This window comes from Gossypium raimondii, chromosome 4 (genome assembly GCF_025698545.1).
Source record: "Gossypium raimondii isolate GPD5lz chromosome 4, ASM2569854v1, whole genome shotgun sequence".
Classification (NCBI taxonomy): domain Eukaryota; kingdom Viridiplantae; phylum Streptophyta; class Magnoliopsida; order Malvales; family Malvaceae; genus Gossypium; species Gossypium raimondii.
In genome coordinates, this window is record NC_068568.1 from 34566669 (window position 1) to 34583581 (window position 16913).

At 33.7% G+C, this 16913-nt stretch overlaps 1 protein-coding gene across 1 annotated transcript; it reads left to right on the forward strand.

Annotated features, from left to right (window-relative positions):
• Positions 1 to 8333: 8333 nt before the first annotated feature.
• Positions 8334 to 8984, forward strand: LOC105778983 (classical arabinogalactan protein 11-like). Its single transcript, XM_012602737.2, has one exon. It carries the CDS (start codon positions 8376 to 8378, stop codon positions 8763 to 8765), a length of 390 nt encoding a protein of 129 aa, XP_012458191.2. The 5' UTR covers positions 8334 to 8375; the 3' UTR covers positions 8766 to 8984.
• The last annotated feature ends 7929 nt before the right edge of the window (positions 8985 to 16913 follow it).

The window sequence follows — 16913 nt, forward strand, 5'->3', positions numbered from 1 at the left end:
AAAAAACACATTGCTTTTCTACTTCAGGAAAATCATTAATAAGTGTTAGCATATAATTAGCTCCACTTTTCAAAGGCACTCTAGATGACCCCCATAGATTATAATGAATATACTCCAACATTCTCTTCGTGTTTTGGATTAATATGGCGAATCAAACTCTCTTTTGCTTCACAAAAATGCAGTGCTCACAAAATTTCAGTTCGCAAATTCCTTACCTATCAAAAAGTCCTCTTTTGCTCAATTTTGCCATGTCATTCTCACTCATATGCCCTAGGCGCATATGCCAAAGTTTAGTAACATCATCATCTGATAAGGAAGAGGAAACTATAGCTGCATCACCAGTAACCATAGAACATTGCAAAACATATAACTTGGTAGTCTTTGTCTTCCGTTTCATCTCAATGAGGGAACCTTTGTAAATCTTCAAAACCCCACTTTCAGCTATGTATTTGTACCCTTTTGACTCAAAAGTACTCAATGAAATCAAATTTCTCTTCAATTCTGGAACATGTCGCATGTCACTAAATGTTCTAACAACTCCGTCAAACATATTAATTTTAATTATTCCAACACCTGTGATTTTACACGAAACATTATTTCCCATCAAAACAACACCTTCAGACACTGTTTCGTAAGTTGTAAGCCAATCCCGATTGGGACTCATGTGGAAGGTGTAGCCCGAATCAAGGATCCACTCCTCACTCACTTTAGAATTGTTGACAGAAGTGACTAGAAGTTCACCATTATTATAGTCTTCTACAAGATCAGTTTCACTGAATTTTTCTGGTCATTTTCCCTTTTGATTCGCAGCCTCCCTTTTGATCTTGTTCTGCAGCTTATAGCATTCAGATTTAATATGCCCTTTCTTATTGCACGAGTTTTAAGTTTTACCTATGTTTGAAGATTTCGTTCTACCCTTAGATTTATTGCGAGGATTTTATTCCTATGTCCTTCCATGATCATCATTAGCATTCTGATCTTGTTTCCCACGAACAATGAGACCCTATCCCTAAGAGTCGGGTTTAACCACAAGATGTTTCATCTTATCATACGAGGTCAAAGAATCATAAACCTCATCAACTATGAGAGACTCGCGGCTATATAAAATCATGTCTCTAAAGGTTGAATAAGACGGAGGCAATGAATAAAGTAAAATCAACCCTAGATCTTCCTTATATTCCTTATCATACTAAACCTCTATGGCCTTCAAGCCTGAGAGAATATCTTTAAACATTGTTAAGTGTTTGTGCACAGATGCACATTCCTCCAAATAATAAGCATAAAGACGCTGATTCATATACAACTTACTGGTTAGAGATTTTGACATACATATTTGTTCCAGCCTCTTCCATAATGTAGTGGCAGTCTTCTTCTTGATCACATCCTGTAAAATTTCATTAGACAAATTCAGATGTAACTGTGTTAACGGCTTTTGCTCTTTACTCCTCTTCTCTTCCTCCATCAATGTCGAAGGTATCTTATCTATCCCTAGTAGGGTATCCTCTAAGTATATCTGCGCAAGAATTGCCTGCATCTTTATCTGTCATAAAACGAATCTGGTGTTGCAATCCAACAGTGAAATTTCATCCTTCAAAGATGTCATTACTGTGATTGAGATGAACAACCCAAAAGCTCTGATACCAATTTGTGAAAAATAAAATGTCAATAATGAGAATGTATCCCAAAGAAAAGAGAAAGGAAAATAAAAAACACATGGATTTCACGTAGAAACTCTTTTGGGAAAAAACCACGGGTAGAGAAGAAGATAATTCACTATGTCGAATTCGAATGATTACGAAAGGAGTTGACTATATCTATTTATAAGCTTGTAAAACCATATTCTAATAGAAAGAGTGTAGTAAGGTTGAAACACCTTATTCTAATCAATATCAAATAAATTATGTGTAATAAGGTTGAAAACCTTATTCTAAAATAAAATAAAAGAAATGTAGTTCTATATAGATGTTACTTTTATTTCATTTTACCAATGTATTTTATTTTAACAAAGATTTGGGTCACTTAATTCGAACATGTACTGGTTACAAATAATCAACAAATCCCACTAAGTCACACTAAAAAAGTAAAGTTAAAACTTACACAAACTGATTAGGTAAATTAGTACCTAAAAGCATCAAATCAATACTAACTCTACTTGTTTTGACAAGTAAACTCAAATAAGCAGAATAAACAAAACATTGATATCAACATATATGAACCCTGCTTGCACTTTAACTAGGAGTTCACCAAAAACCTTAACAGCTCATACTTTGATGTGCTCGCAGCTTTGATGAGCTCGCATCTTTAGGTGAGCTCGCAAGGATAGAGTTCACAGACATGTTTGAGCTCGTAGCTTTGTAGGTTAAGTTCACCACTGCATGAATGACCACTTCGCAACACTCCTCCTTGGCCATAATACCGCGAACTCCAATATCATGTCTTAGCCTCTCGAACCTCATCTTTCCAAGAGGTTTTGTAAGAATATCAACAAGTTGAAAATTTGAACTACAATGAACCAATTTCACTTCATTTGAATTCTCGACCTCTCTAAAAAAGTGATATTTTATCTTGAAGTGTTTTTTCTTGCCATGGAAGACAGGGTTCTTTTTAACTGCAATAGCAGATTAATTGTCACAACATATCTCTGTTGCTTCCACTTACTTTAGATATAAATTAGACAAACTTTCTTAGCCAAAGTGATTGGGTTACTACTGCAGCTGCTACAGTGTAATCAGCTTCAGTGGTCGATTGTGCAACAGTTTCTTGCTTCCTTAAGCTCAAACTGAATACACTTGGTCCTAAAATGAAAAAGTACCCTGAAGTGCTCTTCATATCTTCAATAAAACCAACCCAATCACTGTTTGTGAAACTAGTCAACTTCAGCTCATTTTTCTTCACATACTCAACTCCATAACTCAAGGTTCTTTTGACATACTTGAGAACCCTCTTCGCAACTTTAAAATGGATCACATTACAACAACGTATAAATCTCGAAAGTAGACTAACAGAAAACATAATATCTGGCCTCGATGCTGTCAAATAAAGCAAACATCTTATAAGGCTCCTATAACTGCCTTCATCAACTCTTTCAAATTCACCATGGCTTGAGATTTTTTCACCTTGAGTAATGGGAGTCCCTGCTAGCGTGCAATTTCACATACAAAATTTGTTCAAGATCTTTAATGTAAAACTTTTTTTTTACGAAGATACCTTGATCTAATTGAAATACTTCTAGACCAAGAAAATAAGTCATGTCTCCAAGATCAAACATTTCAGTTAGCAGGTTTCCACAACTGCCAGTTACTAGTAGATCATCAACACAAAAAGACACTATTACTAAGGTCTCATTTCCTTCTTTCTTCACATACAATGTGGGTTTGTTGATGCTCCGTTCAAATCACAAACTCACTAGGTGCTTGTCAACTCTCTCATACCAAGCTTGCGGAGCTTGTTTCAAGCCATACAAGGTTTTCTTCAGCTTGCATACCATATGCTATTTGCAATTAGCTACAAATCCCTATGTTTGTTCAACATAAATTTCTTCCTTTAAAATACCATTGAGGAATACAAACTTCACATCAAGCTGATGTATTTTTCACCCTTTCTAAGTTGCTATAGTCAGTAGCAGCTTGATGGTGTCTAGTCTAGCTATTGGCATAAACATTTCAACATAGTCAACACCATATTGTCGACTAAATCCTGTTGCAACTAGCATGGCTTTGAGTCTGTTTACTGAACCATCAGCATTTAACTTGGTTCTGTAGACCTATTTAACACCAATAACCTTCTAACGAACTGGTCTGTCAACCAATTCCCAAGTTTCATTCTTCTTGATCATGGCTATCTTAGCTTTTATCCAGCTATTCTTTTTTGCTACCTCTTCATAGCTCGCAGGCTCTAGTACGACAACATTACATCTTCATATACTTCAAATATAAGCTTGATGCCTCTGACTGGTAAGTCATCAAAATAATCAGCATATTGGTTTTGAACTTTATCAGTTCATACGTTCAGCTAAACCTGACTTTGTTCAACCATTTTTACTTCTGTAGCTTCCCAATTCTACATGGCTTCCTCATTGAACTTAACATCTTTGCTTTCAAACACTTTGCTTGTGAAGGAATAAAAAATCCTATACCCTTTCTTGCAACTGCTATAACCAACAAAGATACCTAGTTGTGCTCTTCTTTCTAACTTGTTCCTTTTGACATCAAGAATAAGTGCGTAGCACAAGCAACCAAAGATCTTTAGCTGTGACATTGATGGCTTGAATCCGAACTATTATTCAAAATGTGCCATATCCTTCACAGCTTTTGTTGGCAACTTGTTGAGCGAATAAATTGAGGTGCTCGCAACTTCAGCCCACAGCTTGTCTTGTAGTTTCTTCTCAAACAATAAACATCTTTTCATGTCCATAAATTTTCTATTTTTCTTTTTCATACACCATTTTGCTAAGGGGTGTATGTGTTTGTCAACTGATGCTTGATCTCAGTATCTTCACAAAATTTTTGAAACTTTTTAGAAGTATACTCAGTCCCATTATTTGACCAAAGTATTCTTAGCTTTGAGCAAGCTTGATTCTCAACAACAGTTTTAAACTTCCAGAAGACCTTGACAACTTCATACTTGGACTTCAAAAAATACACCCAATAATATCTAGTGTAATCATCAATAAACAAAATGAAGTACCTACTATTACTAAGTAAAACAGTCTTCATTGGTCCACATACATCAGTGTGAACTAGATGTAGCTTTTCAGTAGCTCGCCATACCTTGTTAACAAGAAATAGAAGTCTTTCTTGCTTCCCAATCTAACATATTTCATACACTGCAATTCGTTAAGTAACTTCAGACATGTTCTCAACCAAACCATGCTTATACAACATACCAAGAAATCTATAATTGGCATGCCCCGGTCTCTTGTGCCACAAGTCAGTACCATTAGTTGAACTAGAGTAAGCTTTAAAGGTGACTAAGTTCCAGTTTAGAACAAAGCTCCTATCACTCATTTTAACTAACATAAGCTCATGACCAGTTGAATCAGATATAACACATTTATTCTTTTAAAAAACAACAGAATAATTCTTTTCAACAAGCTGACCAACACTGAGCAAGTTCTGATCTATATCAGGTATAAAAAGAACATCAGTAATAACTTTTGTACCTGTAAGAGTGCAAACCTGAACATCTCCCTTTCCCTTGGTTTCAATGATCTGGTCATTTCCAACTCTGATTCTCGAACTGAAGGATCTGTCAATCTCCTTGAACATGATTTCATCTGAAACCATATGGTTTGTACAACTATTGTTAATCAACAAGTTTTTCTTGTCTTGGTTGTTGACTGCGAAGTATGAAGCAGTGAATACGAGCTCCTCTTAAGCTTGATTTTCATTAGCAGCTTGAGCCTAATTAGACTGTTGCTTTTGCTGCTGCACTTTGTTTTTACAAATTCTAAAATCATGGCCAAATTACTTATAGTTTTTACACTACACACCAAATCTGGTCCAACAAAACTTTTCTGAATGACCCATCTTTTTACAGTTTGAGCATGATGGATACTTTTTCTTCTCACCATCTCTTTTTGACCTCTCTTTTGTTTGATTCCATTTCTTCTTACCCTTGTTGCTTGAAGAACATGGACTCTCTTTCTTTCTTACTTGGTAAACACCTTCTGCGTGCCCCTCTTCTCTGCTCGCTCTATTTTTCTCCTAAGCATATAGAGCATTTATGAGCTCTGACAGAGAGATTTTTGTCAAGTCTCTCGAGTCCTTCAAGGATGAGATCTTGGACTCATACTTCTTTGGCAATGTTGTGATTACTTTTTCAACAATCCTTCGATCATTGAACTGATCGCCAAGTAGCCTTATGTTGTTGACAATGGACATGATCCTGTTTGCATACTATTTGATTGTTTCTATCTCCTTCATCTTCAGGTTTTCAAAGTCTCTCCTCAAATTCAAAAGTTGTTGCTACCTTGTCTTCTTAGTCCCCTAGAACTCCTCCTTCAACTTATCCCAGGCTTGTTTGGGAGTTTCACAAGCCATAATTCTCGTGAAAATAACATTAGACACACTATTTTGAAGGCAAGGCAGTGCTGTCTAATTTAAGCTATAGTTGGATTAGCTCGCAAAGGTGGTGGTTCTTTGTCCAAATCAACAACTTCTCACAAGTCATATGCCTGAATATACATTTTCATCTTCACTACCCAAATATGGTAGATTTCTTCAGCAAAGATAGGAGGTGGAGGTGGTGTAAAAATTCCAACTAACATTGCAATACAAACAAGATACGATCAACACTCTTTTCAAGAAGAAAAACACACACAAGGCCCTCAAAGACTTAGGCTCTTGATACCAATTATTGGTGTTTTGAGAAGTTGAGAGAACATGACAATAAAAATAAGAGAGAAAACAAGGAAAATACTTAGCAAATTTTATGAACTGCTATCAAATTATCATCATCTTCAATTTTACATGAATTACAATATATATATATATATATATAGGTGTAGTGGTTACAAATAATCAACAAATCCCACTAAGTCACCTTGAAAATGCAAAGTTAAAACTTACACACAAATTGATTAGGTAAATCAGTACCTAAAAGCATCACATCAATAGTAACCCTGCTTGCTTTGAAAAGTAAACTCAAATAAGCAAATTAAAAAAAAAACATTGATATCAGAATATGTGAACCTTGCTCACACTAGGGGTTTACCAAAAATCTTAACAGCTCACACTTTGATGTGCTCGCAACTTGAGTTGAGCTTGCAAGTTTGATGAGTTCGCATCTTTAGGTGAGCTTGCAAGTGTAGAGCTCACATACTTGTTTGAGCTCACAACTTGAGTTGAGCTCGTAGCTTTGCAGGTTGAGTTCGCCATTGCATAAATGGCCACTTCGCAACATTAAGTTTAATTAATATTTATTAATTAATTAATATAAAGTGATTATTTAATGAAAATCACATTAGTAATGATGAGTGAATTTAATATCATATTCCACTAATTTAATGTTAACTTTATCTATTTGTTATATAGCCCCTAATTTAATTTTTAACTAGGTGTTTTTTTTTATTTTTTAATTCAAAAACCATTAGCAATTCTTTTTACAATTTAATCTCTATACTACTTTTAATAACCACATTAATTCAATCACACTCACTAATTCGACCCTCATTTTTATACTCTGTATGTAATTATTCTATTATAAATTATTTAATAATTTGATTAATTAAATTTGGTTAAAACTATATTTTCCAATACTATTGAAAGCCGTGTCGTTATAAACAGAGTTTGATTTAAATTTTAATTATTATAAGATATAATCAAGGGCATAGTTAAGGGATAGGTGGTAAAATTATATTGTAACCCCTTCATAATTTAAAAATTATAAATTAATATAATGATAAATTTACATTTTAATCCTTTTAAAATTTATGATTTATCTCTAACCCCTTAAAGAAATTTTTTCACTTCAGCTCGAATATATGCATAACATATATACCTATATTAGTTCCCACCAAGCAACAGAAATGTTTCCTCTTTCTATCTAGGCAAAGGTTAGTGAATTCATTTGTTAAGTGCTAAGCTGATTTGGATTCTATCTTGGAACAATTTTGGATTTGAAGGCAATGGATTCCCTTCTCTTCTGTTCTTTTTGGATAGAAATTTCGTAATTTTATTGATACGAAGTATCTGTTGATTTAGGTGACATTCTAGAAAAATTCTTTGGTGAGAAAGAAATGAAATTTCCTTTTAACATCTTGGTTTCCAAAACTATATAATTGATTTTGCTTGCTATCCGGCAAAATCTATATATATAAACACATTTTTCATAAAATAGTGAGAAGCATCGTTCTTATTAATTGAGATTATATAACCCTATTTTGTTGATCATTCATGTCGACATTAAAAGAATATGTTATTGAGAGGAGTTAATTATAGACACATAAAAAAATACAAAAATATATTTATATGTAAATAAAAGAAATGCAATTAATCTTTCCTCTGTGTCAAAATTCAAACTCAAGAACCCTAAAATGAAATCTTGAAATCAACATTAAAAATGTTGTATTTAGAAGGAAAAATATTGTACGTAGAACACAAACAAACAAATTATCTCTTTATTTCTCAAAATTTCTATTGCGTATTGAAGTGAAAAACAATGCAATAACATGTTTTGTTAAAAATGTGAGGTGTTAAATGTTGAATTTCTTCCACAAATAAAGCATGAAACTCGGCCAACCTCTCAAAAATCAATTGATTTCCCATGCATTTCTCTTGTTACCGTTTATTTAAACCTGTGCCTTAACTAATCATCAGTTTTGCAGTGCTTTTCTCTATCTTAGAGAAGCTACTGCATTAATTAATTTATTTAATATGAATAAATTAAATCAAGGAAATAACACACAAGAAAAGCAAAGAAAGATGGCACGCCAAGTATTTGTCATTGCCCTTGCTTTCATGGCTGTTGTTGGGGCATTTGCTGCCAATTCTTCACCTTCCGCGTCGCCATCTTCTTCTCCTGCTGCCAGCCCCGCAGGTGGCCCAGCTAGCTACCTTGCTTTTTCCCCTGGTGTCGAGAGTCCAAATGAAAGCGAGGACCCAAGTGAGGAACCAAGCGAGGACCCAAGCGAAGGCCCAGAGGCGGACGAACCCGCTGCTGACTCTCTAGATGCCGACTATTCTGGTGGTGATGCCCCTGCTTCTGGCCCTGCTGGTGCTAATGCCCCAGCATCCGAAGCTCCTCCAGCCGACGCTGCTGCATAAACTGCTAATGACGTTGGTTTAAACTTGTGTGTTGTCCAAAACCCGACAATGTTTCTTCCTACACTTGGATTCTGGATTTAGTTCTGGCTAAAGAACCGACGTCTTGCTATTTGTCATCGTTAGCAGTGTTACTGGATTCGAATAAATATTGGTTTTGGACACATGTTTTTATCATCATTTTAATATTTTAGTGTTTTTAATTATGTTCAAAAGATTATGACCTGCATCGATATCAAAACCTGTCCACGCATGAACTTCTATGAAAATACTTTAGAAAATGAGATAACCCAAGTTTTACTAAAGTTTTGGAGTTGTTTTTGGCTCCTTAAAAACCCTCATTGATAAAGGATAGTTTATGTTGCCTTTCCGGCTCTATATATTAAGGCCTTAAGCAATTGTTTTAAAAGCAGTTTAAAGTTTATTTTCCTTCATTATTATACTTTGAGTATATTTTCAGAAAATTTTTAATTAAAATTTTATTAGTTTGTATTTTTTTTTTTGTCAATAAGTTATCATTTGGTGCTGGTGTTCGAGGATGTAGATAATGTAGGTGTTCGAGGATGTAGATAATTTGTTGAACTTTGTAAATTTAGTGTATTCTCTATTCTATTGGTTTTTTTGTTGTTGCAATTTAATATTTAATTGTAGTTTGTCAGCAGATTTGGGTAGTTTTAATTTGTTATAGGTGTTCATTATTGAAGCTACACTTGTGTGGAATATTACTTAGTGTCTCTAATAATTGGTATCAAATCCTTGATGAAAAAGAGTTAATTTTATTAGTAAGCTTTGTGGTTACAGCATTGTCTAATCTTTAGCATCAAAAAAGAAATTTTCACTATTGAAAATTATTTGTGGTTCCTTAATTACTGGATATAGGTGTAGTTGTGTGAAAGTGCATGTTTATAAAAAGTTCTAGCTAGGAAAGACTTGGTATTTAAAAGTATGTATGTGCACCACTCTTTCCTAGGAACTTGATTACTAGATATAGGTGTAGTTGTGTGAAAGTGCGTGTTTAGGAAAAATTCTGACTAAGAAAGACTTGGTATTTAAGAGTATCTATGACCCACCTCTATTTCCTATGAACTTACCTAGTGCATTATTCTTGAACTACACTCATTAGTCCAATATCAAGTGCTTGTTGAAATGGCATTGAGGTTGTCATCAAGCTCGTCACCTATACCATTAAGGGCAGTAATACCAAATACAAAGTTTTTGATGGAATTGTTTGATGAAACTTGTTATTTTGGCATGTCGCAATGGGAGGTATTAGACATTTTGCTTTATCAGGGTCATGACATTGCTATTAAAGAAGAAAAACCAGCAAACATAAAAGAGAAAGAATGGACTACCATCAATCACTTGACATGTGGTACAATTGAATCTTGTCTTTCTAAAGGACAGAAGTATAGCTTAAAGAATGAAACTTCTACATATAAGCTGTGAAAAACATTAGAGGATAAATTCTTAAAGAAAAGTAGTTAGAATAATCTCTACATGAAGAAAAGATTATTGAGGTTTGATTATCAATTAGACACTATTATGAATGAACAAATCACAACTTTTAATCAGTTAGAGGCAGACTTATTAAGCTTGGATGAAACCATAAAGATGAATATTTGGTTTTAATATTGCTATCATCTCTTCCCGATGAATTTGAATATTTTTAAACAACCTTACTTCATGGAAAGGATAAGGTAACTTTTAATGAACTAACTAATGCTTTGTATGGTTATGAGCTCAAAAAGAAAACTAAGAAAGAAAGTAAGAACAATGTAACCGAGGCATTGGTAGCACAAGGTCATTTGAAAAAAAAAGCAAAAATAAAAAAAGAGAAGGAGATCAAAGTCAAAAGTCAAATTTGGAAAAGATGAATATGCCTTTTGTCATGGGAAAGGTCATTGAAAGGACTACGTGAAGCTAAATAAGAAATATAAGAATGCACCAGATGCTTGTATTGCAGAGCAAGATACCAGTGACTCTGAAATATCATTGGTTGATTTACCATCGTCACTATATTCAGATTAGTGGATATTTAATTCAGGTTGCACCTATCATATGTCCCCTGATCAAGAATGGTTATTCGATTTAATGGAATTAGATGGAGGAGCTATTTATATAGGTAATAAAAATGTCTATAAAACAATTGGGATAGGTTCAATACGACTACAGAATTAGGATTAATCAACCAAATTTCTAATCGATGTTTAGTATGTACCCAATTTGAAAAAGATTCTCATCTCTTTGGGAGCCTTCGAATCCAAAGGTTCAGTTGTTATTATAAGAGATGTAGCTTTCAAAGTTATATCTAGAGCAATTATGGAAACAAAAGGCATTAGGAAAAATAACTTATATTACTTCCAAAGTAGTACAGCTATTGGGGCAACAACTGTAGCATTCAATGGATGACAAACTAGATTCGACCAAGTTGTAGCATATGCAATTGGGGCATGTTGGTGAGAAATCATTACAAATTCCAACAAAACGAGGATTGTTAAAAGGTGCAAAGACTTTCAAGTTAGATTTTTGTGAGCATTTTGTTTCTGGAAAGAAAAAAAGAGAGTGAAGTTTAGCATCACTATCCATGATACAGAAGCTATTTTGGATTATGTTCACTTAGATGTTTGAGAGCCTTCCTAGACACCTACGTTAGGAAGAAAACATTGCTACGTAACTTTCGTTAATTACTTTTTCAGAAGAGTTTGGGTGTACCCAATGAAAACTAAGGATAAAATGTTTGGAATTTTCCTTAAATGGAAAAATATGATTGCATCAAGGGTTTTATAGGTTCTTGAAAATAAGGAAAAATAAACCAATATTTTCTTTCAAAAGAATTATTTTTTTTCTTAGGTTTTATAGGTTCTTGAAAGGGTTGATAGCAAACTAAATTTGTGTGTTTAATGTACTTATTTATGATCAAATTTTGAATAGAATGATACTAAGATTGTGACTTCTTGTTTTAATTTTGTCAAGACGCAATTGGAATATCGAAGTTCAAATAAAAAAATTGGAATAGGAAGCAATAAAAGGGGCCAAATTGAAAAGTTACAGAATTAGTGGCTGATTAAAAATCAAATTGTAAATTTGTCAAACTCTATAAATAGAAAAAAATATGATTTTAGTTGGTTGATTAAGCATAATCTTAGGCGGAATCATGCTAAATTTGACATATGAAAAGTGTATAAATACCTTGTAATGGTGGCTTGGAAAAACAGACTGGAATATAATTAAAAACAATCCTTTTCTCTTTCACGAATCAGTTGCTATTCAAGTTTACTGCCATTTTTTTTCCATTTACTTATTTCTGGTTCAATTGCTTTTTAAGTCATTTCTCCTTTTTACCTATCACCATTACATTCAAATACACTTTTAAACCCCAATTGAGTATGATTTATTTCATGCTCAACTAAAGCCCATTTAGCTTTAGGCCGATTATCATTCCTATAAAAAATCATGAGATATGAACCCACACTAAAAATTTTTAACACAATATTCCTTATCTCTCCGATATATGGGATAGTCACATTCGTCCCTTAAAGTTGATCCAATTTCAGCTCAAAGTGCACATTGGAAGAAAGTTGTTTTGGCATATAGTTGGGAAAGTAAGTCAGTTGTCCACCATATTCAAGTTCCCGTGAACAAACTGGTGTGTCCAATTGGAAAAAGCTAGTTGGGTTCCGTCAAGGGAGATAGTGATCAGATTTAAACGACCCACGTGGTTGAGGCCGTTAATTTGAGTTGGACTTTTCTAAATCAAAAGGCTACTAAGATCTTAAATCGTGAATGCGTGTTACATGGTTAGATAATCAATAAGGGTTGGTTTCCAGGTCGTACGGTGACCAACTACACAAGGAAGAGTTGGCGGTTGGGGCATCATTGATAGATATAACCAACTTATCGATAAGAGAAAGGAAATCCATTTTCAAGGATCTGTTTGAGTTCGGAGTGTATTGAGGCTAAGACTGAGCATTCACACACTAATTTACCAATTTAATTTGAACTACTTAATTTTATTTTCACAACTATCATTTTGTTATTATTTCATTTTATTTTATACTTGATTTTCTTTATCAACTAAACTCTCCCTTATTTATTTTTCAGCTCTGCACGCATAGGTTGTGGGCATGACAGCTGACTAGACTCAGGAATTTGGTCATGTAAATAGGAAAATCAGGAATCTCAGTCCTTTTGGGATCGGCCCTACTACTCTATAATACTATTTAATTCAATTAGAGAGTAGGAAATCACATTTGGTGGTTTCGATGCCCATCAATGGTTTTATAGGTTTTCTTATGTTAAGTTAATTGAAAATATGAAATGGAGAAGACAAATCCATTAATCTCTCGATATGATATCCCACCCAAACAACATGATTTCTCTCTTTTAAAAAAAAAATTATGTGGCGTACTTTCTATATGAGCCCTTTGATTTTTGTTTTCTGTCTAATTTGATCATTGAACTATAATGATTTCTATTTTGTTTCATCCTTATACACATATTATTTCTAACTTGCCCATTGAAAATTTTGGCATGGTTTGTGTCATCTCCCACATGATTCTGGTTTTTTTAATTTAGTTATTGACTTAGTTATGATTAATTCGATTAAGTCCTAATTTTATTGTTCATGACCAATTCTATTCTTTTTTTTTTAATTCCTTTGTTCTAGATTGATTGTTTAACTTTCCTCACAATTTCAAGCCATGTAAAAAGTGTAACAACTTTTTAAAGTGTATTTTAAAATATCATCATTGTTTTCTATCAATCAATCAATTAATTATATATTTTATTTTGCTTTTATAAAATCCTTAACCGTTAAAAACTTATTGTATTGTAATAATTAAAATTTTAATTGGATAAAATGTGCGTAAATCCTAGGATAAATAGAAATTCATATAAATTGTAACAAGTTAATTCTTTGTTAAAAGAATTATTAAACTATCAAATGGATCCTAACAATGATAACATCATTAAAAACACATAATTATGTTAATAAAAAACTCAAGAATTTGTAGCATCCTAAACACTCGACCGATTGACTAACCAAACAAGAATGCTACAATCATACTAATTTCTAGTTTGAGACATTAACATGCAAATTAATGATGATTAACAATAATAACTTCATTAAATTGTAACAATCAACCTACGTTGGAATAATTATAATGTTGTTCAAACTCAGTTACAATAATATTTTTTTATCTTGAGGCTTAGCCTACAGGTTGCCCCCACTATATGCATTTACATTTAAGAAGAACAAGCTCACATAGGCTAGACAGATTCTGGCTTAGTCCCTCTCCAGTGTCTCGCATAGCCCATTTTACCTGAAAAGCATAGCAAAAAGCTAGGTAAGTTCAAATACACTTAGTGAGCTATTAATATAACATACATGATCATGATATTATCATATGATATGACTTCAATGGTCTGGTCTCATGTTTGGCATCACTTGCACGAGGTCAGATCGCATGTATTCATGGTGCCCTCTTGACATGATTCATATTGGCACAACTTTCCAATTGGCACGTTTTATACATTGACATTGTTCTCCATTTTCATCATTTGTGCATTAGTATATCTTGTAGGATGGTTTTGCTTACGCATCTGCATCAATTTCATACAAGATAACTCGTTATCAATTTTTGTAGTCGATCATGTACGAAGTAGCTTGGAAGAGAATATTGTTGCGGACTGACACTCAACAATTGATCCTTGAAGACTCATGCATAAAATTTCACATTTGAAGGACCTTTATGTGCAGGCTCACACATGGTGACTTATACACGTGGATTTAAACTTATCAAGTTTATACATGCAGATTCATATTTGCGGGTCCCTGTTTAGTGGACACGTTCCCGCAGACTCATACATTCGGACTTGCATATGTGGATTCATACATACAAAATCATTCTTGGCAAACTTAGATTTGTAGAATCATACCTTGATAAACTTAAAATTGTGGATTCATAATCATCAGCTAGTCCTTGTGAACTTCTGCTTCAAGAATTGTCCTTACGGACTCTTACATGTGGGTTTATTGATGTAGAATCACATAAGCGGATTCATAGATACAAAATCATATGTGGATCCAGAGATGCAGAATCATATATACAGACTCATAAGTACGGATTCATATATGTGGACTCAAAGATGCAGAATCATATATGCGGATTCATAAGTACAGGTTCATAAATGCGGATTCATAGATATAGATTCATGCGTATGGATTCTCGTGAATTTCATGAATAGATAGTGTAACACCCCTAACCCATCTCCAATATCAGATTATGGTTACAAAAAATTACAATGCAAAACAGAACCTTAAACATCGCAACATGGACCAACATGCAATTCACATATTTATATTCAATAACATAATTTAAATATGATATAAATACTTTTACATGCCTTAATTGGACTTAAGTGGCCCTAAAAATAGTTTGGGAACAATCAAGGACTTATTCGAATCAAAACAGAAACTTCAGGGTAGAATCCAAAATTTGCAAAAAAGGGGTCACACGGGCATGTCGTAAACCTTGTGTCAGATCGTGTGTGTATTTGAAATATGGTCACACGGGCATGTCGTAAACCTTGTGTCAGATCGTGTGTGTATTTGAAATATGGTCACACGATCGTGTCACGGACCGTGTGAAACCTACACCTAAAATTTAAAATACACTACCGTGTAAGGTGACCGTGTGTGCCACATAGCCGTATGACAGCCCGTGTCCCAAGCCGTGTGCAGTAAGTGTTGCCCCTAAAACAAGCTATTTAAACCACAAACCTTGCACACCAAGATACACTAATTCAACCATCTTTCACATGTTTAAAACAAACATCAAACATCCAAAAACATACCAATTTCATGCTCATCCTAAATCTAACCAATGTGCCATTCTTATGGCTCTTCAATCACAACCTATCCAAATCATTCAAACATACATTATAACCTGAACAAATATCTCTATATTCACTCACAGCATTAAACCATTTCCACCACATATAGATTGTCTCAAGCCACATATTTACATAGTACTTAAAGTGACCAAAAAACACAAACATGCCAAAACATTACGAGTCCAAACAAACGCATATACACAAAAGGGCATAACCATACAAAGTTGACTAAATAACATAATAAGAAAAACTCCATTTATAAACAAGCCCTATACATGTCATCTATAACCTGGAACTTATATAGAAAAAATCTACCAAAATAAGGTTCGAATAGTGTGATCATGCTCCGATGAGATTCCAACTGGTCGCGCTCTCTAATGGCCTACAAAAATAAAGAAAATCAACTACGTAAGTAATTAATACTTAGTAAGCTCGTATAATAGAACTTAAACTTACCATATACATTAGATTAAACAAGTAAAGATAGATTCATTTCCTTGTGAGCCAAATTCCTTTCCTATACACAACAACTCATAAAGTTTGTTGGTGAAACGTTGCACTTATAAACTTCACTAAAACATGGCATAAAACATATCAAAGTTTCAACTTCCTCAACCATATTCATCATATACTATGCACTTGCATTTACATTACATTTCACACTTCATCTTCATATATTTCATTTATGTACTAGCATAGCTAATAATATATATATTTCAATTTCAACCTGAATTACCTATTGAACCAAATGAAATAACTTCAGTTAATCAGAAAATACTCATGTCACCATTTAATTCTCTAAACACACTTCAATTATAGCTAGAAAACATATTTATGACATACGATACATATAATCACACCATAATATTAATATTCATTATCAAACCATACTAATCAAAACGTTCGTCTCATATTCAAACTTATAATAATTTTCACATCGAAACATGTTACTTGAATAGCGACTAGTTGAAGAATGAAACATCGACATTTTCATTACTATCCTTTTTGACATTCTCATTGATATCTTCTTTGTATATCGTCCTTTTCAATCTATTATTAGTACTCGGTGGCGAAAAAATCAACGTAACAAAATTTTGCGCCCAGCGCTAGTTGGATAAACTGATGATAGGTGTGCCCTACACTAGTCAGATAAACCGACAAGTTCTTGCGCCCAGCGCTAGTCGAATAAATCGATGATGTCAAATGTGTGCCCAACTTAGTTGGATAAACCAACAATGTTTTACGCCAAGCAGTAGT

Coding starts and splice junctions, on each gene's coding strand:
- LOC105778983 (XM_012602737.2), top strand. CDS start 8,376: ATGAATAAATTAAATCAAGGAAATAACACACAAGAAAAGCAAAGAAAG.